The 23,001-nt window shown below is 44.4% G+C and overlaps 2 protein-coding genes across 5 annotated transcripts in view; one reads left to right on the top strand and one right to left on the bottom strand.

Moving 5' to 3' along the window:
* The window catches only part of IFT81 (intraflagellar transport 81), a 37,862-nt gene extending 34,197 nt beyond the window's left edge, over positions 1–3,665 (top strand). For all 4 annotated transcript variants that reach the window (XR_013539240.1, XM_078381768.1, XM_078381769.1 and 1 more), the window contains exons 18-19: positions 875–920; positions 1,577–3,665. Coding sequence is in view for 3 of the 4 variants with exons in the window: in XM_078381768.1 (XP_078237894.1) it covers positions 875–920; positions 1,577–1,759 (229 nt within the window). In the remaining variant the exon portion in view is untranslated. The remainder of the gene's footprint in view (positions 1–874; positions 921–1,576) is intronic.
* Positions 1–23,001, bottom strand: part of GPN3 (GPN-loop GTPase 3) — a 184,093-nt gene that overhangs the window by 89,751 nt on the left and 71,341 nt on the right. The gene's annotated exons all lie outside the window — the stretch shown is intronic.

Here is a 23,001-nt window from a genome sequence, read left to right as displayed (position 1 = left end):
GCGGGCGGGGAGAGTAACTTCCCGGAAATCCTGCCTGATAGGTTTTATAGGTTAAAACCTATAGGATTCTGTAGGACCCGGCTATGACTAGCTTGGAGAGTCGATGCACCATTACAGCGGTTGGATGCCAGGGATGTTGGCGGGTCTCTTTGGGTCTGGGTCTTTGATCCCCAAAGCTCCAGGTCCACATCCTTGTTAAAAACAACCCTTCCCTGCCCCCCCTGAAAGAAGGAGGGTGGGTGGATTTCAAGCCATGAGTTGAGTCGGAGTCGTGGGGGGGGGGAAACAACCAAGTCAAGTCTGAGTCACATGACCAGTGCACCTTAACCCCACCTTGACAACGAGGGCCACAGCTCGAGTCCCTACCCCTGTTTGATACCCCTTTTCACTGATGGGGCTCCACCCCTATGGAATCCTGCCACTTGGGGTTTGCTGAGGGGGTCTAACGTGCTCTGCTAGAGAGAGCTGTTTGCGCTGGATGCAGCAGCAACATGCCCACGTTTTGAGCGAAGAAGAGTGTCAATCTGTGGTTTGCATTTCCTTCACTTTTTAGGACGCCGCTTCCGCGATCCGTTTTTGCTTTCAACCGAAGACTTTCTTTCTCCCTTTTGGGAGTTAGGACTTACTGGGGAAGAAAGTTACGAACATGAATTCGGACCATAAGAATTATAACTAAATATCTTAACCTCTCAAGCAGTCATTGCAACTATGAATAAAAATCCTCTAGTTCCTATCTGCAGCTTAGCTATCTTTAAGTGGGCCTTCCTTACAAGACTGTTGCAAAGTGTACCTCTGTGAAGCTTTTGAAACATTCAAACTGCTATATAAATGCTAAGAATACACTTGTATTTTATTTGAACACATTTTTTTTTAGAGAACAATATTCCCGGATGATTACAGAACAAGAGAACCTTGGAAAGGTAATGATGAATTTTTACGTTTAGAATGTTTCTTTCCCTCATGCTTGAGAAATGCTAAATTCTGTGCATATCAGTCATTTATGCATAGCCCCTAGGAGCTGCTCTGTTCCAGCAGAGAGAAAATGCCTTCTCAAAATAAACTATACAAATATTTCTGAAGTCAGCTTCCTACAGATAATGCCTAAGCTGTCTGACTATCTTTTACTGACGGCACATTCCCCGGAAACCCTAGGGATAAGATATTATAATGCAGACGATGCTCTGCCAGCTCACATTTGAAGGGGCATATGAAAGCAATCGGCTGAAGACCATAAATTTTCCATTTGTTATTCTGGGTGTTTTTATAAAAAGGAACTACAGTAAATTTGATACAACCGTGTTAACCCCTCAAGGTGCGCCACTTGCTTTGATCTGCCTATTTCTTGTCTTCTGTGACGTTCAGAATAAACTGGGGGGAGAGTTTTCCTTCATCTCTCTCTTTTGTGTTCCTCTTATAAATCCCGTTGCGCAAGTAAAGAATTGCAAGTAAACTTTTAACTACTGAACTGCACACAACTTTGTGTTGTTCTCTTTCCCCTTCAAAGTGTCTGAGTTGGCGGCTGCCGCTTTTGAACCTTTTCTCGGTCCTGTTGATCATTTTGTCTTTCGAATAACAGAAATTGCGAGAAAAGCAAAAGAGCATCCGGGAAAGTCACGGACCAAACCTGAAGCAAGTGAAAATGTGGCGGGATTTTCAGCTGCTCATGGAGTGTAAGAAAGAGTGTTTTCTCAAGCAACAGAACCAGGCCTCCATTGGACAAGTCATCCAGGAAGGAGGCGAAGACCGTCTGGTCTTGTGAAGCCCTCAGCGCTCCTTGGGGTTGCAGTCAGGTTTGAATGAGGTTGACGTTCCTCTGCAGTTGTAATGCAAACCTGGTTGATTTCTACACAAGCTGCGTTTCCGTTTGCCGGGGTTTAAAACCGTGGTTCCCAGCCTTGGGGTCCCGAGATGTTCTTGGACTGCAACTCCCAGAACGCCTTCCTCACTCGCTGTGCTGGCCGGGATTTCTGGGAGTTGCAGTCCCAAGAATATCTGGAGACTCAAGGTTGGGAACCACTGGTTCAGAGACTCGGGTTGAATGGATGACGATAAAGGCCTTTATTTATATAGAATGGTGTCGTTTTTCTAATTTGATGGACACCTTTCTGAGCCCTCTGTTTATGAGAGAGAGAAAATAACATTCGTCCTTGGGGTGCTGCCAATGGAGAGCCCTTCCCTTCACTTAAAGGCCAGGTTAATGGGTTAAGCAACATGAAGGACAGTGGGGTGCTTAAGAGTTCTAATTTGGCCTTTGTTTGGGAAAAAACAGAGCGGGAGACTTGCAGGATAGTCCACACACGCACCCCCGAAGACATGCTCTTGGCATTTGGAAAAGGCGGCCAGTTCTTCTTTGAAGGACCCCTTCACAAAAAAAACAGTGGCACAGCAAATCTTGAGAAGGGAGGGCAGTGCTTGAATGATCAGCATCTTAAATTGTGCCACCTCTTTCTTTTTCTTTCTTTTTTTTCTTCTCTCCCCCCCCCCCCCCCAAATATGGGATGCTTGCTAGCTTCATTTAGTGGCTGTTCCGAACAGGGCCTCTGAAGCCAGAGAACGGTCATCACCTGGTTTCCCAAGGAAGCAGGTTGTCCCCTTGTGAACTCTGGGGAGTGCTAAGCAAACACTGCCATGTGGGGGAAAAGGCCTTGTGAAATGTGTTGTTAAACGACAGGCCCTTAAGGTCACTGACTCCACATTCTTGAATGCTCCAGCTATTCCATAGAATTCTTTCCCATGTGTGGGGTGGTGCTAAAGACACCTTCGCTCTGTGCCGAAGGCTCGTGCTGGTGCAGAACGGTGTGGGCCGGCCTACACCCCACGGATAGAGGAGGCATAAGATACCTGATGTGGTTCGGGTTCCTTTTACACTTCCCAGGGAGAGCAACGCAGCCTTCACGATTTGCTGTTTTTCCGCCTACCAAAATATAAAGATGTTTCCGTGTAGTCCTTCGCCTGTGGTGAAGTCATTGAAAAACGTCGATCCTTTGCCTTTGACATTTTTGGTTTTGTTTATTTTACCTTTTCCAGGCTTCTTGTGACCACAATGTTTTTCTTCTTTGCTTGAGCATTTGGTGCTCCGTATAACTTCTTCTGGCTCGTAACCAAATTTCATTCATATATTTTATGGCTGTAGCTGCAGCACAGTAAAGGCGTGTTTTACACTTTGTTGCCCAAGTTTAATATGTGACAGGAGTTGGTAAAAATGTGGGAGGCCCCAAGGTTACTTTCTCCATCTGCAACAAGTAGACAGAAGTCCTTAACAAAACTATCCAGAGTACAGACCTCACTCTTCTGGTTGTCTTGTTGTTGAACACTGGTGTTGTACACAGTTAAAGGGGACTTGAATTGAAAACGACCGAGCTTTCTGCTATTGCACAAATGGGTTCACACATTATAAAACAAGAAATCTAGAGAGCATAGCTGGAGCAGCTTGTGATGCGTGTCATTGCAGAGAATTATGCACATCTTTTTAAAGAGTTGCCAGATTGATGCTTTTCCATTTGTAGGTATTTGTAGAAACAGGGGCATGCTTGAGAAATCTTATGTGAAAAGCAATTTGTCTGCCATTGAGATTCCGGTGTTGCAGCCTTTTGATTTAAAATGAGCATTGTGTTCTACCACGTTTTGTACGAGTGAACAAAATAAACCGGTAAGGTTCTTCCATAGTAAGAATATAAGCCTTATTTCTTTGACAACATCAATGATACACATGAATGTATTCTGTTTTGCATTGCTTTTCATAATGTATTTGGTGATTTCTGGTACACATTGGGATTTCCCCGCCCTCCCTTTGTGGTTTGGGGGTTTTCTGCGGCTGGATTTTCACCCCGAGCCTGAACAGACAAATGAGTGGCATCAAAATCACCGGCTCATCATCGCCTGCAAAACATGGGTCTTGTTTTGTTCTTTGTTTCTTACAGAGTCAGATGCTGAAAGTGGTCATACACCTAAGGGAGATAAATGTTTAAAAGGTCTAATTTAATCCACTGCCAGAGGAGAAAGAAGGTGTAGCTGTGCGCCAAAGTGTGAGAAAATGTATTTGATAGGAAGAAGAGAAAAGCACCTAGCCTTTGCCCGGAGAGCATTCTCAGTGGAAAGAAAGTTGCAAAATAGCTCTAAATCTACCTCCGAGGTATTTTTTGATGACTAAATGGCACTTTGTCAGGATTTGGGAGGTTCACTGCCTTTTTAGAATCTACCCCTGGAGCCTTTAAATCACATCTATTATTTAGCCATCCTGCAATAGAGCCAGCAACCACAATCTGAGAGTGATGGCTAGAATGTAATCTGAAATTATCTTCTTTGCTCCTCTTTTTTCTTCTTCTTTTTTTTTTACTGTAAGAGCAGAAAAAGAGTAAGAAAATTTGAAATGTAACTTCCTTCCCATCTGTAGAAAAATATAACTGGAGTATATTGTAGGTAAGACCCTTAAGATTTTTTCCCCTGTCTATCTCTTTGGGAAAACGTCGCACTTCAATCTGTGGTTCGTTTAGTATCATAAATGCACGTAGCCCTACAGTACATCGTGTTTTTTTATATATCCAAGCGTTTGTACGCTTTATTTAGCTGTGTATTAAATAACAGTTCCATCAGTTCCAGCAAACACGGCCAATGGTGAGCAATCCTGTCTTATCTGGAGGGCAACAGGCTGGGTAAGAAGAGCGTCATGGGGCAGTGGTTAAACTGCAGTACTGCAGCCAAAACTCTGCTCAGGTTCAATCCCAGGTAGCCAGCTCAAGGTTCACTCAGGCTTCCATCCTTCTGAGGCTGGTAAAATGAGGACCCAGTTCGCTCTGGTGGCAGGGGAAGGCAATGCCTAATTAACTTGTAAACGGCCCAGAGAGTGCTTTAGGGGCTGTGGGGTGGTGTATAAGCAGCACACTTTGCTTTTTTGCGGTACATCGTTTTAATCCTTCCAGGAGCGCTGGAACACAGTCCCTGTTGTTATTCTCGCATTGCTGATGATGGACGGAAGTTAAGACAGAGAGAAAATGTCACATAGAAGGCCATCTGGTTAGCGCGCAGCAAAGAGGAAGTACTTTCATAAAGGATTTCTTTACTCCTAGCTCTGTCCTTTTGCCACGGCGTTCTAAGAATGATATCCGTTCTCAAGAAAGGGAACAGCGCTGAGGGGGGTGAGAGAATCAAGGTTACATGAGAGCAACTGCAGTTACAGGTACTTGAATTTATACCTTACAGGTGCAGTCGATGATTAAATCAAAGATCTCACTAAAAAAGGTAGGATTTGAACAGGGGATATGAAGGGGAGAGAGTGAGGTGGTACCACCTGTTTCTTGCTGCTGTTACGTGCCGTCAAGTTGCTTCCAACTTACAGTGACTCTACAAATGAGCCATCTCCAAAATGCCCTGTTCTCAGTTGCCTTGCTCAGCTCTTGCAAACTCAAACCAATGGCTTCCTTTAGGGAGTCGGACCGCCTCCTATTTGGTCCTCCTCTTCTCCTGCCGCCTTCCACTTTCCCAACCTTGTTGTCTTCTCCGGATAATCCTGCCTTCTCAGGATATGCCCAAATGAGGACAGCCTCGGTTTCAGTGTTTTTATCACCAGAGACTGCTCAGGCTTGATTTGATCTGGGACCCACTGGTTTTTTCTTTCTGGCAGTCCACGCCTTTCTAGGGAGGAGCAAAGAAACAATATGAGATTTCCTTCCCAGCCCTCCTACCGTTTGGGTGTGCGAGATGTCCCTTTTGAATGGCAGATTCTGAGAGAGCTGCAGGAAGTTAATTAACTATGGCAAAAACTGACACCTCGCACACCTTAATGGTAGGAATGCCAGGATGGAAAACTTACTGGTTGTTTTTTCTTCAGAGCAAATCTCATACCATTGCATACTTTTTCTTTCTCCTTCCCTAGAAATGTTTTCTGGACTGCCAGAGACTCCTTTGCACCCATTAAGCTACCCTTCCTGTCCTCAGATGGCATGCAGGACATCCCCAGTTGAAAAGAACAACGCTCCACCATTTTCTCTTGGCCAGCTTCTGTGCACAGACGACACCATCATTCATCACAGGCCGCAAAATGGTTTGGGCTGGCTCTGTTTCCAGCAAACCTTGGGGTGGTATTATTTCTGAACCACCACAGCTGAACTGCCCCCCGAACACATAGTATGTGCGGCTGCCTTAGCTTTTTGCAAAGTGAAAGGGACATGGAAATATTCTGCACCACTGTGGGTCTAGTGGGTGAGCTTTCCTGAGGCCTCGTAAGAGCAAGGGGTCTCCCTCTCTCAGTTGTGGCACATGCGCATCTCACCCCATTTAGAAGTGGGAAAGAAACCCTCAATTCCTCTAGGGAGTTGGAACCAATTTCTGGACTTCCTGTACTGAAGATACAGGCAGACATCTGTTGTAGTGGTATCTCTTAGGATAGCATCCGTGTGGCGCTGGTTGTTATTATTATTATTTTATCCTGATGCCGAAGTAACCATGTATTATTTTTAAAGTTAAACTGTGGAGGTTATTGCAGGAGCAGGGCTTTTCAGATATTGGCGATTTTGTACCCAAAACGACAGTCCCAGCAGGACGCTTTTGACGAGCCCACTCCGAGCGCTGCGTCATTCTGCCTGCCCTCCAGAAGGGCAAAACTGATTACGCACTTGAGCGGCATCAGAAATGACTTTCTCAGCTGAAGCAGAAAATTATAATTATCCAAAGAAAGGGAAAAGGGGAGGAATGGCTAAAGTGGCTATCTTTAGCATTTATGCAAGTGGGCATTCAATAATGTGGCTTTAATGGGTTTTGTTCGGTGACTTTACCTCAACACCCCCCCCCCCCAGCTAGTCAGAGATTTGATAAGAGCCTCTTGGGAGTGAGGGGCTGAGGTCTGATTGGCTCTGACAGTTCCCTCAGCATCTCCATTTTTTATTAGCGTTAATACTCTCCCAGAGTAATACAGGAGATTAGAAAGAGTTTGAAAAGTCATGTCCCTTTTCCTGGTGAAATTTGCAAGCAGGCTTTCAAAAACAAGCATTAGACAATCAGTAAAAGGCACATTGTACATGCTCTTTTAAAAAAACAAAACTACCAGCATCCGGAACTAACAAACTCATTTCTATAACTAGTTTGTATGTTGAAATTGCAGTGAGCTGTCAGGAAATAAAAGCTGAAACTTTGGGGTTCATCTGAAGCATGACCCCAAGTGTGAATTAAAGGCTTGTTTATAGGGCAGAGGGGTTACCTGCTGTTACACCGAGGCTGACCTATGGGTGCTCCATCCTATGGTAAGATGATCTACAATAGAGCATTGTTTTTCTTATCTCCTCTGATTGCGTCTCTGCCCTACACCCTTTCCTCCATGCCTCCCTCCCTTATAGTTGACTGTATTTATGTTCGGAAGCAGCGTGGAAGTGGATCAAAACTATAAAATCTGTCCATGAAATGTGCAAGAAAAAGAAGAGCCAGCGTCTGACCTCTGCAGAGGCTGTTGTGTTTTAGGGGGCTGTATGTAAATCATCTCAAAATTCATGGCCTAAGGGGGTCAGTGTGTTGCTGTGCTTCCACCCAACCATGAAACTCAGATCTAGGGACTTCACAGGACTGGCAAGGATGTGTGTTTAGTCGTTTAGTCGTGTCCGACTCTTCATGACCCCATGGACCAGAGCACGCCAGGCCCTCCTAAGGATACGTACTTTAAAAAATGAAATAAAAGCATTTCCAGCATCGCCTTTAAACCGAACTTCTCTTTCAAAAAAAGGACATTGTCAAAATACAGTTGCTCTGTTCTCAAGGGGCCCAGATTGTGCCTGGTACTTACTGGAAAGAACTGATTTTTCAGGTTTGGAACCTTCCCTGTCCCCACTTCCTTCACACTGAACAGTAGTTAAGTGGAAGGATTAGATCACTCCCTCGCTGCATTTTTAAAGGTTTCGTGAAAGTGAGGGAAGAAGGTTCTGTTGTCACTGGTAGGTGCAGGAGATCAGAGATAAAAGCAGCCCTCCACATTCAGATAAAAGAGACTTCGTTGGCCACTGTCGGAATTCAGGGCTAAATATTCCTGACTGTGCTGGGCTTTTCATACTCTGGCGCATGCTTACCTGTGAATGGCAGGTGGCCCGTCATGACTCACGGCCACCTATGACTCACCTCCATGCCCTTTCTTGACAACGACTTGCGTTTGGAACACAATGCTGGATTGGATTAATAAATAGAGGCTGGGCTGGACCTTTTCCTCTGATGGTGCATTGCAATTGTTATGCACCATTTAAAATAATAACAACATACTGTAAAAAATGTCGCTTATGCAAGGAATCAAAGGCCTTGGCATAAACTCTCCACGTCGTTGAGTCAGTTCGAAATGGCTGAACTGCAAGGCACAAGGCGAACCACACAAGAAGATGGAGACTTAACTGATATGTTAAAACAATTTTCAAAATGTCTCCCCTCTCTATTATACAGCAAAGCATACCTTTAAGGAATCGGGACTGAACGTCTAGAATCATAGAGTTGGAAGGGGCCTCTAAGACCATCGAGTCTAACCCCTGCATAAGGCAGGAATCCAAATCAAAGCAAAACCGACAGAAGGTGGTCCGGTTTTGTCTTGAATGCCTCCAGCCTCCCAAGGTCATGGGCTCCATCGTTGTACTGCTCTAACAAGTCAGGAAGTTTTTCCCTTATCTTAAGCCGACATCTGGCTTCCTGTAGTTTTAAGAACTGTCAACTTCCTGAGGGAGAGACTTGCTGACTTACATAGACTTTCTGAACAGTTAACAGAAACATTTTAAAGACATTGCTTGGCTGTTGCTCATGAGAAGCAAAGAGAACCTTAGGGAGCCATGCAAGTCAGGCACCGTTGATCATCATGAGCTGCTGACAAAAAAGAGCGCCCAGGACTCTAGGCTCAATGGACAGGGAAATGCTCCTGCAGCCAAAGCCCACTGGCTTTCCCGTGGCTGGGCATCGCTTCCTCATTCAGCTATATCTGCCATAAGGAGAGGTTCAGAAGATCTTCTCTCATCAATTGTGCCGCAAAGCCTTCAGTTCTTTGAGAAGAGGAGAGAGAATGGCCTCTTGTTTCCACACAGCCATGAATTTCGGTGGGTGAGCTTGAGTGACCCTCTTGCCCTAATCTGGAGGTTGCGAGGCTGAGGGTTTCAAACGATGCTTAGAGAGAGAGAGCATGTCCTTAACAGATGGAAATCTGTAAATGCAGAAACTATCTGATTATCCTTAGAGGAGTTTTTTTATATCCCCCATCGTATGACTGGTGGTTGGTCTTCTGGGTAGAGTACAGACTTGCTTTGGAAGTCATGACTCGGAAACAAAGGTCTTCGAGAATCAAGTGTTTCTGGAACAATAGCATGATTTCTGCTCGATGCCTTACATATTACGTACATTTTAACCACAGAATGGACTAAGTCCCAATATACTCCACTGAGTGCCTTGAGGTGATCTAAGAGCATATGTGGAAACTGGGCAATTCATTTATTCCTACTAGGCATTGAGAAAATGCCATTTCCAAACTAAACCATGCGGAGTCCATTTATGTACCTTCTAACATTTATTTATTTATTTGATTTATATACCGCCCCATTTGTGCAAAATGCCATTCTGGGTGGTTTACAAGAAGAGATCAAATGTAGAGGACTAAAGAATAAGTACAGAAGAAATAAAATGTTAATAGAATAAGAACAAGAGACACCCAAGACAATTCTCTGGGTGATGGCAGGACAAGGGAGCGTAAAATCAAAGTCAGTGTGGAAAACCTCTCTGGAAAGCAACATTTTCAGTTGCCTTCTGAACGAGAGCAGGGAGCGGGCTGGGCTTAGCTCCACCAGGAGCTGGTTTCACAACATTGGAGCCATCCATGAAGAAGGGCCGACCTCTTGTGGAGGACTTCCGGGCCTCTTCCAGGTTGGCTCCAACGTTGTGTCCAGCCGACCCGGAGCAGGCGCAGGATCCGCAGGAACGCCTCGTGTCAGCTGTCATGCTTCCATTTTCTTCTTATTGCTTTCCCACTAAAAAAGCACTGGCTTTTCATTCTTTTCACGTGAAGCCCATTAGTATGCGCTTGACATACCGTCGCTCAAGCCGGCCTCTGGATTTTGTCTTCATGGATTTGTCCTTGCAGGCGGATCTAACTGAATTAAGCGAACAATCCATCTTCAGAGCGACAGTTCTACTCACACGCCTATCTCTCTCTTTCTCTCTGTATATTGCGTGTGTGTGCATTCTGCATCATGCCAAGGCTTTTTTCTCCAGTAAAATAACCAGAAGTGTGGGCTTAGCCTCGAAGTCTATTTTCGATCGCCCCTGCGCAGCGTGCGTGGTAAGCATAAAAAGCACTGCCACCCATAACGTGTGCCAAAAAAATGCGGGCTGTCATTAGCGAGACCCAACATTCAGATAACGGACCTGGTGTCGTTGTGTCAGTTTCCCATCTTACACCGTTTCTGTAGGTACTCCTTTAAACGTGGCCTCCAGCAGTCTGATGATAGTTCAGCCCCGGAGCGGCTCCATGCCCACAAGATGCTGGATTCTGCTGGCCGCCATGCTGTGCTCTGTTTTGAAGATGTCAGGACCTCACTCAAAATACAATTGACTTAAAAGTGAGCTTGGAGGGAAACGGTGCCGGGTTCTTAGCTTTGTGTAAGCGGCCTTAAGAGAAATGTGGGTGGTTTCTTCTCTGCCTGTTCCTTCTCTTCTTGCCAGTGGCTTGGCCATGTCAAAACAAGCCGCCGGCTTTCATTCTAACACTTCTTGAAGAATTTGATTGAAACCTTATATGTCCAGATAACATCCCACAAAGTGCCCCCCCCTCTTGCATTTTGTTTCGGGATATTTTTGGAAACAACATAAATGACCTTGACGAGCTTGAGACGCTTTTCCCATTTAGGACTTTGCAGAAGGCCTAAAGGGAATAAGGATATGCTTTAAATGTATTAAGTCAGGGCACATATAACGACTCTTCAAGCATATAAATATATGTGTATATATATATATATACACACACAAACAGATGTGGGTTTTTTTCTTCTTCCTCTCAATATGTATATTTTCTTAGATGTGCTCATCTATTTATGGACATCAGTCAGCAAGCTGGTATTTTTCCTGGTGGTTAATTTTTCCTGGCTTAGTGTTTTCTTCTTATTAAAAGCACCTCATGTAATTTGCACGGAACGGTACTTTATTTATCTACACAGCTGAGAATGGGCTTTTGAGCTGCCAATAAAGAAAAATCTGTGATCAAACAGGACCTGAGATATCACGTCTATAGAAGAAGAAGCCAGCAGTCTTGCCACACGGCTTCCTGGTGGGTTTGCCCCTCACAATGGATGAGATTCATCTTCCTAAAATCCTTCCCTGTCAAATTTAATCTTGTTTTCTTTTGTTTTTTTTTGTTTTTTGTTTTTGTTTTTGTTTTTACTATGAGTATAACAGAATTACAACCCACCCATCCATGCAGCATTCTCAATTATATTGCTGAAAAGAAGAAGGGTAATGAGGAACAAATCTGTATAGGGAAGCATTGTGAACCACAGTCAATTCTTTAATTCTAAGTTTAGCACTTTTTCAGGAAGATGGATTTGGTGGATGCTGGAGTTTTAGTAGGTGACAAATCTTTGCCCTTTAAAAATATTTGCATACTTATTGCTCTTAGCTTTGATAATTATCTTTTAATGACATAAGATACCTCTTCATTGTTCTTAGCTTTGAATGTTGTCTTTCGATGTTGTAAGCGGTCTTTTTCAAGGCGGAGTAAAATATTTTAAAGAAATAAATAAGATCATGCTGGGAGGGTGGAAGGCAGCAGGAAAAGAAGATGACCCAATATAAGATGAACTGACTCTCTAAAGGAAGCCCCAGGCTTGAGTTTTGCAAGAGCTGAGCAGGGCAGTTAAGGACCTGAAATTCTGGAGATGGCTCATTCATCGGGTCAGCATAAATCAGGAGCCTCACGGGGCACCGGTTAAACTGCAGTATTGTAGATAAATCTCACCTCACAACCTGGGTTCAATCCCAGGTGGCTGGTTCAAGGTTCACTCAGTCTTCCATCCTTCTAAGGTCAGTAAATTTAGTATCCATCTTGCTGGGAGGGCAATAAGTAGCCTGTGTAATGAAATAGTAAACCACCCAGAGAGTGTTTTAAGCACTATGGGGTGGTCTATAAGCAGCACACTTTGCTCTCGCTCGCTCTCTTTTTATATAGCACATAGCAGCAACAACAACATAAGCTTTTACTGGCAGATTTCGTCAACTACTATTTTGTTGTACAACAAAAATAAAAAAGGAGGTTGGAGCTGTTTGGAGACAAAGCCAAGCGTTGGCTACCCTGGAGCTGACAAGCAGAGCGATGGCTGTAATGGGTTGGGGGGTACCAGACATGTTAGGGGGGGGAAATCCCTAGAGATATTCCCTTTAGCATTCTCAGGCATTCTTAATTCAATTACGCTCCAGCTAGAAGCACCAGCTCATTCAGCACTTAAAAGCACCCGGATAATTTAGCAGTTCTTTCCTTGAGCTGAAGACGATTGCAGTAATTTCTGAGTCATTCACCTTTCTGCATCAAGCAGTATGATTGTGTGAGAGAGAATGAGAATCCGGCCAACAGGGATTACTTAGAGCCAGGAGGGTGCAACCTTGAACCTGTTTCACTGCCTGGCCCAAAACTGTTAATTGAGGTTGTAAATTTGGGAACAAAGCCTTACAGCCCCCCTTTTTAGTAAAAGAATTGTACTTGCAGCAATTAGCTGCAATGATCATGTTTTGTTCTGCTATGTTAGTTTTCTCAGCTTAGTGGAGAATCGCTGATGAGTCACCTAATGTCTGTGCGCTCAACCATCCTTAAAGGCACAGGAGCAGGCCTGTCTTCTACCCAGCCACATGAGCCGCTAAGACGAGAGTGCCTCCGGCCATGTATTGGAGGCCTTCCCAAATTCACCGCAGAGCAGCCCAGAGCCACGCTGCCACACAACCTTGGGGGTACGGTGCTGGTCTCTACCTCCAGGCCTCAGTGGAGGCGTAGCTAGACAGTTATGGGAACAGCTGCACCTGTTGAACTGACAGCTGTTAGAACCCCTGGAGCCTGGTGGGTAAATGTGCAGAGATCAAGGACCTCTGAGGGACCAAAGGCAGCTTTCTCCAAACCAGAGCCTGCCTATCGGACATACCGGAATACAATTCCCATCGCAACCGGCCAGGCTGGCGGCAGGAGGATGATAGGACCTGTAGTCTAACACATTCAGGGGGCTGCTGGGTTGATCTGTAGGGAGAAGGAAGACAGAGCAGCATGACCCTGGGAAATAAATGGTGCTGCACTCAAAGTGGCTTGCACCCCATTAAACGTGTTTGCAGATGCAGTCAGAGCAGGACTGCGCTTAAGAGATGAGTCTCACCTCAGCTTATGATAAGCAGAGGGCTAAAGCAGTTTCTCCCATTTATCTCTCTTTGCAAAAGGCTCCTTGGTGATCTATCAGTGCTAGCATTAATTTATTACCATCTTCTCCCACTCCACACCCCAGATACCGTTTTTTGCCTCTGGTCTGCTCATTTGCCTTTTAAGGTCCTCTCTCTGCTTTTCTGAGAATCCTGGATTGCTCTTCCACCGAAGGTCCCCATTGGTCTCTGCAGCGGCTTATGCCAACGCGCCCGGCAACATCTGTCTTGAATCATTTATATCAAATTACCTATTTGAAAACAAAAGGCAAAGGTCTCGATTTAGAAGCATGGGCCGCAGATGAAACTGGAGCAAAGTTTAATAGCAAATCCATCTAGAAAGAGCACTCTTCAGAGTTCATTAAACTGTTTTGATGGCCTTCAGGGTGGTGACAAACTTCGTTCCATGGATAGCTCAGGGATGGGCAGAATGTGGCTCTCCAGATATCCCTAGGGGTACGATTCTCATAAGCCCCAGCCCACCTAACCAGGTAGGGACAAAACATTTGAAGAGATTACTGGTCTTGGTAATAGCAACTTGGTTAAAAATTAATTCTATGATATTTTGAAAATATCAGAATTAATCTAGAATATCTAGATTCTACCCCAAAGTTCCCCTTTAAAGCTTAAGTTGTGTGGACTCTTGAGGTCAGCCGCAAGAGTGTTCCAAACCCTGAATGATTTTCTTGTCTGATTTTTGATCTTCCTATTTTTCAATGGAAGCAGTTCTGTTCTTTCATAAATGTTGACCTGTTTCTTGAGCCGGCCATGTTGCTAAATCGTCCCCGGTTGCTAGTGAGTGAGCTGGCCTCCTTTTAGATAAAGGAGTTCTCTGCCAACTGAAGGCAACACCACATTTCTCTCACTGAAAAGTCTCAAGTCCTAGAAAAAAAAAGTTATGGGACAGGATAGATGGTGTCTTTAGGATACCACATGCATTTCCTGTGTTATCTCTGGAGCAACCTAGCATGGTTGCCCACTGGAGTTCTAAAGCAAACACACACAAAAGAGTCATTTTGTACTTTAAGAAACAAATTAAGACTGATTTTTTTAATCAGTTAAGATTGGTAAGTTTAATCAGTTAAATTAACCATTGACGGAAACTCTTAAAGGGGTGCAGTCCAATAGCCAACTTGCCTTAGAACAACGCCTTTTGAATGGGTTTTATTTCTGAGTTGACATGTATCGGATTTCACTGTTAATTCATTGGAAGCCCTTGGCAGGCAGAAGGGACAATTCTTATTAAAGAGATTTGTTATCTAGAAACAAAGGAAAAGTAGGTTTCTTGACTTAGAATCATTGAGAGTTATTAGAGGGAATACAATGCAGGAATTACATGACTGAGGTCCTGCGATGAAGGGAATAACGGTGGCCATCCTTCCACTCCTAGAGTCCCATCTGCTGGTCTCTTAACCCAAAAAAACAGCCCCATCGGTGATGGTTTGGTGAAGAAGTTCTAGCAGTGTTACTTCATGGTGGGCTCAGGTAACATATGGAGAAGAAAATGTCAAGGAGAAGCATGCCTTCCATCCCCTGGAGCCCGCAGCCATTATTATTAGACCGGGGTGTTTTCTCTTACACTGACGTTGCTCTGAAACCTTTTCCCGTGTAAGCTTCTCACGGATGCCAAGCCGCTCGGGTCACCAGCAGTTGGTAGCCCATAGTTACCAAATACCAACTGGAGTGTCTCCTTTCTCAGAGCACGTTATTCCATAATATCTTTAGACATAATTGTTCCTACCTATTGGCTTCGGCTTGCCCTGGGGAGGGATGCGGGAGCAAGAGACGGTGGGTGCGTCAAGAAGTATTGTGTTCCTCAGCCCTCGCTACTGATGAAACAAGAGGAGCCCAACCAAGAGAAAGCGGATCTGCAGCTATTAATAAAAGTCTCAAGCTGTCTGTTTTCCAAGACAAGGACTGCTTCTCTCTTTGACCTTTTCCTGTCCCACCTGGGGGGGGCGGGTAATTCTATGAATCTGTGTGTTATTTTTAGTTGAACAATCAAATCAGAAAGACCTCAAGAACATTGACTTCGGACAATCCCTGGATATATGCAAGGGAACCCTGGACTCTCACAGGCTGAAATGGGACAAGAGAAAAGACAAGGTTAAACTTTTCAAGGGAATGCTGAGCAAATATAAGAACAGAGGAAACTACCAGATACTGAATTAGTTCATTGATCCACGTTCTCCGGTAGTGTTGATCTTGATTAGAAACAGTAGTTTGCCAGCATTTCAGGAAGGCTCTTTCTATCCCAACATGAAAATGCTGAAATCAAACCCGGGATATTCACCTTGCAGAGTATGTGATCTACCAATAAACTACACTGGAGAATATGGGGAAAGAAAATTGGACATTTATGTATTTAAAATATTTCTACCTCCTTTCTCCTTGAAAAGAACCCAAGGTGGCTTACAATAATGAAAGGCCATACTTAAAGTTGAAAACTGAGGATACAATGGCGGCTAACATCGTCAAAAGACAATAGTTAAAACTACGAACAAGGAGTAAAGAGGCATCTCGCATCATTAACAGGCAATATTAAGGCAAAGATCAATAAGTATACCAAAAAATGTCCCAGGGTGTGTGTGTGTCACAGTCTATGGATTAATTACTTTGGTGGAATTAATCAAGAGCTGCCCTTGCAAAAAATTTTCCTCTTTTCTGTGTGGCTTGTTTTGGAGAATTTCCGGGTGGGTTATGATGTGCGTAAGCTCGTGTCATGTAGATTTCAAGGCCAGGAGGCATCATGAGCTGAGCCTTTAGCGAAGAACACCCCGAGCCACCTGCATTTTTTAGAGGTATTAAAATAAAAGATGGGTGGGAAGTAAACATTACATGGTGGCACCTGTTGAGAGCACTGATCCACTGCTGTTTTTCTCAAGGGGTTCTCCATGATGGTTTTGATTCGTGGATCAAAATTTAAAGTCAATGTATTATAGCATTGATTCAGCCTACAAGATTCTGTCGAAAGGGCCAGTCATCATTTGATTTCAACCTTTCCATCCCACCTTTGTTTCATTGCTTGTATGAGTTTGGTTGCTGTTAATCTTACACAAGCATGACTAAAACAGGCCTCTGCCACTGTGCGGAAGGAGGGGGTGTCTATGGCATCAGGAATGAAACAATAAGGCTAACATTATATTTCCTTATCAGCTTCTTCAGGTTACAGAGTGAAAAGATGTGCTCACTGGAGAAAATGCAGAATATAAGTCATCAATAAGACAAGTAATTCTTACTGGTGGAAGGTAAGATACTCAGCATGTCCTGTGAATTCTGGTGCAATTTTTTTCAATGAAGGGGAAAAAATTACACTAGTTCTAAGAATGAGGGACAAAAACAGGTTTCAGCCCAGGAGAGTCGACCTTTTCTGCTCTTTCTCCGCCAGGCCAATTAACGTCCTCATGTAACCTGGAGGAAAGGCTCTATGAGGAAAGGCTGAGTTCACATACATAACGATGTAGCAAAACTAGTTGCAGAGTGTCCGGTGCAGCGCTATGCGCCTTCGACATGCTTTGTGTACATTCTCGGAACGGGAGGCCTGAGAGTGAAGCAGGAGTGGTATCAAAACTGTGTGCGTACTTGCAATTAAGCGCCACGAAACAATGGAGCCGTTGCTTCTAAGTAAATAATCTAAGTAAACTTACATAGGATTAGATGGTTAGCAGAATCTGGCAACGTGCGAAGGGAGACAAAAAGAAAATTCTTTTAGGGCAGGGTGTTCAAGCCGCTGGAAGACACTTCGATCCAACTCTTCCTGCAGTAGGCCTACAATGATCACTCTAAAATGGAAGTCTAGGATTTGCCGTTCTATTTATCCGATTCGAACGTTCTTGGCCTCCAGCAAAGCCTGCCTTCCAGCCCAGTTTGTTCAAGCCATTTGCTCCTCGTCTGGCGCTGCGTACCCTTAGCAAGATGGTGGATAACATGAGCTGTGAGATCAACATCACCTTGTCAACGATGGCTACCGGTATCATCTCCAAACCGAAGCGGATCATTGTGACTGCAGTCGGAGTCAATCCTAGTTAACAGTTTGCTGGTTGCAAACCGCCAGATCGGCCTTGGCTGCCAGATGGGTGGTATAGAAATCGAATACATAAATGAAGACCTGCTGAATTCCATAGCCCATAAACTGCATTCCAAGCTCTAGGCAAAACCTAGCTCCATCTCTAATATTGCAGAAGTGGCTCTCACTAGGAGAGTTCCAGCAAGGGGTACACAGTGCATCTATCTATGTACAGATAGAAAAAGCCTTAAGGGTCCTCCCTTACAAAATTACAGAGCTTGGAAAAGTTATATATATATATATATCAGGCATTGCCCGCAGGCATGGGTAGCGACTGGGCTGGCTAGAATATTTTCCAAACGATAGTCCAGAAAAGTAACTTCCCCAAGTTATAGTCCAAACCTCGTTTCATTATAATACACAGTTATTTTATTGTAAAAAAAAAAATCCCACGCAGAGCCACCACCATAATTAGCAACAATTAGCAATTATCTCACAAAACACCTTAGAGGTGGTACCTATTGTCGAAGTGGTTTTAGAGGCAACCACGGAAGGTTCTTCCAGCATTCAGAGGAAACCCATGCGAGGCTTACAAGATCCCAAAACAAGAATTTAAATTAGGAAGTGGCTAGGATGTTCCCAGGCATCAAGAGTCACAGCAAAACGTCGCCTCGGTGTTCCCTGTCTCTGCCACACTTAAAGGATGGGATTTTCTGATAACTGTGCCAGATATAAAACCTGTTCTCACACAGAGCCAGGAAATCCCAAAGGCAAGCGCCGAGAGGCTAGTTGATGTGTTGGCTGACGCTGGGCGTTTGTCGCCTCCGCACCACTTCCTCCAAACACTGGCGGGTCATCCAGTCCAAAGAGGGTTCGGTATGAATTATGCCGTACGAAAGATAATATAGTCTTTCGTCGTTTTTAATGAAAACGGTGTCTTCTCCGTTGTACTTCTTCCACTCTTTAGGGCACTTAAAGCATTGGCTCCATGAGTGTCTGCAGGATTTTTTTCCCTGCAGGGGCAAAGCCATGCAGTGATGTTGGTATATAATTTGCTGGTATAACATGTGCAGCCGCTAGTACATGGTGCTTCTTTCTGGCTGGTATATTAAAAATAGCTAATACATTTCAGAATCCACACAGGGGATGTGTTCCCCTCACCCCCCCCAAGACATGATCTATATTGTTTCTGCTTGCTGTAGAAAGCAGGGGGGGGGGAGCAACATTTCAGCTGAGCAAAAGGGTTTGAAGAGAGGGGTGAGAAAGTTGGGTTGACGAGGGGAAACCCCAAAAGAGGGAACTCCTCCGTATTTGAAGTCCCAAGGAGGTCTTCTTTGGCCCACCCCATCCCACCTTAAAAACACTTCTCGGGGTCCCGCCAGGTGTAGCCAAAGCGTTCTGCAGTCAAACAGATAAATCACCTTTCTTAGGGTTACAGCTGGTATTCTCTATGTGAAACCTCATGCAAGAGACGAGATCCTGTCTCTTTCAGGGTTGAAGCAGGATGCCTGCAGCTCTGTCTGCAGCCTGCTTTGTCGCTCAGTGGGTAGAGGAATGTAAAAGCCAGGAGCGGAGAAGAGATTGCGGATTTAAGCTTTTGGCAACTGGCACTTCAGAGAGAAGAGAACACAACAGATTTATTTTTCCTGTCTACCCTGACAGGCCACAGATATTTTAATGGAATACTAGCAGCTTTGCATCTAATTACATCCAAATCTTCCAGTGTGTTCTCTCTTTCACACACACCTACACTCATTAGGTCACACATTTTGCTGCTAGTTAATTATTTTCTATTTTAGTACGGGTCTAACTCAAGAAAAAAAAATAGAAGAAAGGCTTGCTGGGAGTTTAAACTTACTCATTTCTCCTCGCTGTCTGTCCCGCATGGCTCCTGCTCCCTGGATACAACCTTGAAGAAGTTCTAAGAATCTGTTTCAGTTTTGAACGCAGGCAGTTGGACTGTCCTTACGATACCCCATTCAGTGCGGCGATGTGAGCCTTTTTTAAAAATCCAAAATCAGGAGCTGGCCTAATTTTTTTTCTTACAAATATTTTCAACAATGACGATAGGAGTGTGACGTCATCAGTTCTCATGGATGGTGACCCTTTCCAGGGTTTTCTAGATAGAGAATACTCTGAATTGGTTAGCCATTCCCTTCTTCTAGTGCCCTGGGACGGTGCCGCTTGCCCAAGACTACCCAGGCTGGCTCTTCCCCTACAAGGCACAGTGGAGAATTGAACTCCCAACCTCTACCCCATAGCCAGGTACCTTAACTCAAGGAGCTTCTGTGCCCTTCACTGCAGCTTCATTACATCACTCTTCCCAGGTGGCCCATTGACAGAGATGCTGGTCTTTCAACCAGGCTGATGGACTCTGCCTCAACCTTCACTTCTAGGTGTGGTATTTGTAAAATGCGGCACCGCATCTGAAAATAACTGAAAAAGCCCAGAAGTCAAATAGTCTAAAACAGAAAGGGGTATGGAGATCAGGACAAAAGCAGTGAGCATCTAAATCCCTCTGACGTAGACAAAAAAACATGCATCAGTCAAAGAGAAGAATAGGACACTGACCCCAAGAACACATTGCTCTGGGAACTCAAAGGAGCTTCTGCTGGGTATATCCTGTTTTGATAATTTTATGGTTAGGTTTTAGGTGTCCCCCCTGTTATGATTTTCCATAATTCCTGGAGGCTGCAAAAGTTGAAGAGAAATATTTGCAACCTCCTCCCCATTTTTCTTCTTCAACTAAAGAGAAAGCCCAATCAGTTGCACAAGAGGTATCCTTAAAAAAAAAAAGGGAGGTGAGAACTGTTTTAGATTATTTCCCCAACCAAGGAATCATGCATTGGTAGCTTTTAATCCACCCTGATCGGAACTGAACAAACCGAGGCCAGGGAAGGTAGAACAGGTGGAAGGAACGGCAACCCTAGTAACTAACTCACATCATCCTCCCCCCCCCCCCCTTTTAACAGGCATCCCATAACAAGGAACAATAGAGGCAACACAGAGGCGGCATTTAGGGCAGGCATCAGACAATACAGCCTGTCCCCTCGTAAACAGAGACGGCTGGAGTACATGCTGTCTGCACTAGGAGATGCCTTTTTGAGAAATAAGCCCCGCAAAGCATCTCTGGGTGACTTAATCATAGATTTAAAGACCAGGGAATGTAACACTTGAGTCATGCCAAGGCAATGAGGGTTGAAGGAACAGCTTTGAAAACTGGGTTCAGAACAGGTATGTTCCTGACGAAGACCGATATGCTTAGGTAGAATGTGGAGGCATGGAAGGGAAGCGAACAGAATTACATTTTGACTCATCCTGCTTCAAAGCTAGCGAAATTAGTTTCTCTCCACCTCTTGCCAATTTCTACCTCTTGTTGCTAACAGGAACGCTCAGCAGTCTGACAAGAAAGGTAATCAAGCAAATATCATAACTATGCAATTGCATACAGACAATGTATAATACTTTTTCCTCTGCTCGGTTTGCATAACTGTTCCAATCATCTCGATTTATTACTTTTTTGGCGGTCCTAAGCTATAAGCTGCTTTAAAGCTTGACATATTTCCATGATATCAGAAAGCTGATCAGATTATTACACCCCCCCCATACACACAAAAAGTCCCAGCTGTGGTTCCTGTATTTAAACACTGGTCTATATCACATAAATGCAGCTTTAAAATCTTGTAATTCTGACACAGCAGTCAAAATACCATTTAATTTCAGAGGGGAATAGATTGTAAATGTTGGCCAGCACCTATTGTTTGTCATTGGGGGAAAAAGTCCCAAAATGCCACTGACGATTTTTAGTTATTATGGAGGCCAGACAGGGAAACCCCTCTACAAAAAGCAAGAAAAGAGAGTTTAATTGATTTTGAGATGAATAATAGAGAGCAAAAAAGATATAGATTGGAGGCCCTAAGTCAAGGAACATGAGTGCTGCTTGATGGTCGGGTCCTAAAATCATCAGTCAAAAAGTATTATGCTCCTGTTTTTCTTTCCTTAATTGATTCGCTGTTGTCAGGGGAAAAAAGAAGTAGTGGGAAATCATGGGAGGATTACAAATGGAAGTTGATGGCATCTGGACTCACCAAAAAGAGAGAGCATATATTGGAGGCTGGACCATCCCAGAGTATAAGCATCATCTGGAAGTACCCTGTAGCCAAGGTTTTATGCAAGTCATCAAGGGGTTTTGTGGTTCCGTCTGCGCTCTTGTAGGCACTCACAGAAATCTCTGTGTCTTTATTCACACAGACACAAACACATATAATATTGGCTATTGTTGGGTGGGGTGGTCAAATATGGCTCGCGTCCATTACGGAGGAGACCTAGGCTTGAAATAGAAAGGGCACGGCAGGCCAGCAGTTAGAGGAACTGGACGATCTGCCTGGAGAGCTTGAATGGCAGCCTCTGGCACTTTTCCTTGACTGCCGCCAAAGCCATTAGACTCTTGGCCTGACATTTGAGCCTCAAAGTGAGTTCCATTGTCATAACATACATTAAGGACAGCCGCGGGCATAGCGAACAATTCTGCCACCTTACATAATGCAAGTGGGTTCGTGAAGATTATTTGGAGGTACGCAACCAGATGTCCTGCTTCAGAGTGATTTCTATGTACGTTTCCGTTTACTTTTTATTTTTAAACATGGCTAGTTGCATTCACTCATGCAACACACCAAGGAAGGTAGAGGGCATAATGAACACTGTACTGAGCGCTTCATTTTAATTTATAAAATGAGAGTGACGGGATCTAATTGAAGCCACGTTCTATTCCATGGAGTGATTTCCTTCCGATGCTTGGTGACGGCTACCCTTGACTGGCGAAGGGCCTGGCACGATGAGGGGCAAAGCATGAGTTGAGTCAGGGGCTTCTGCATGGCAAGGATCAGGTGCCATCTGAATGGGTGGGGCAGGGCTAGAGACAGGATGGCATGGAAATAAGATGGGAGGGGACTCTCCCCAGTTAATATTTTGCCACCCAAACTAAAAACCTTATCCAGGAAGAAGACATTTGTACTGGCCCATGATACCAGATTGGAGCCCTGAGAAGGGAGAAGCTAGTCAGCTTGCTCCACGAGAAATCCATCGTGACTCGCTGGTGTAGCTCATGACGAGCTGTGCAAGAGCTGCCCAGAGAGTCTTCTTGCAATTTTACTTTTAGCTGCTCAAATCCTGCTGGACAGCTCCTCGGCTGGTCCAAGACTCCAGTACAACAGGCTTGCTTTGTGTTAGTCAATGTTAGAGAGTTCTGGGACAATTGCCCCATGAAATCCCCGTCAGGCTGGATCACGTCAAGCAGAGGTGGGGCAAAAGAACTGAATGAATGAATGAATGAGTGAATGAAATGAATGAATGAATAAATACCTGTAAATGGTTGGTTGGTTGGTAATAAAGAGCTGTTGGTTGGATGGATGGCTAGATAGAACAGTGTGTGTTGCTTTCTTGTGAGGGATGGCAGCAACTAATTCCCTTACAGGTGAGAAAGCAAAAGGCTGCACTGTAACTCTATGTTATACCTAATTTTGGTCGAGGGTGAGAACAATGCAACTAAGATGACGGCTTAATTAAAAATGTGTGTATCTATCTTTCTCACCTGTAAGGGAATACACGTG

The sequence above is a fragment of the Pogona vitticeps genome, chromosome 14, assembly GCF_051106095.1.
Source record: "Pogona vitticeps strain Pit_001003342236 chromosome 14, PviZW2.1, whole genome shotgun sequence".
Classification (NCBI taxonomy): Eukaryota; Metazoa; Chordata; class Lepidosauria; order Squamata; family Agamidae; genus Pogona; species Pogona vitticeps.
This window is presented reverse-complemented; position numbering and strand designations above follow the sequence as displayed.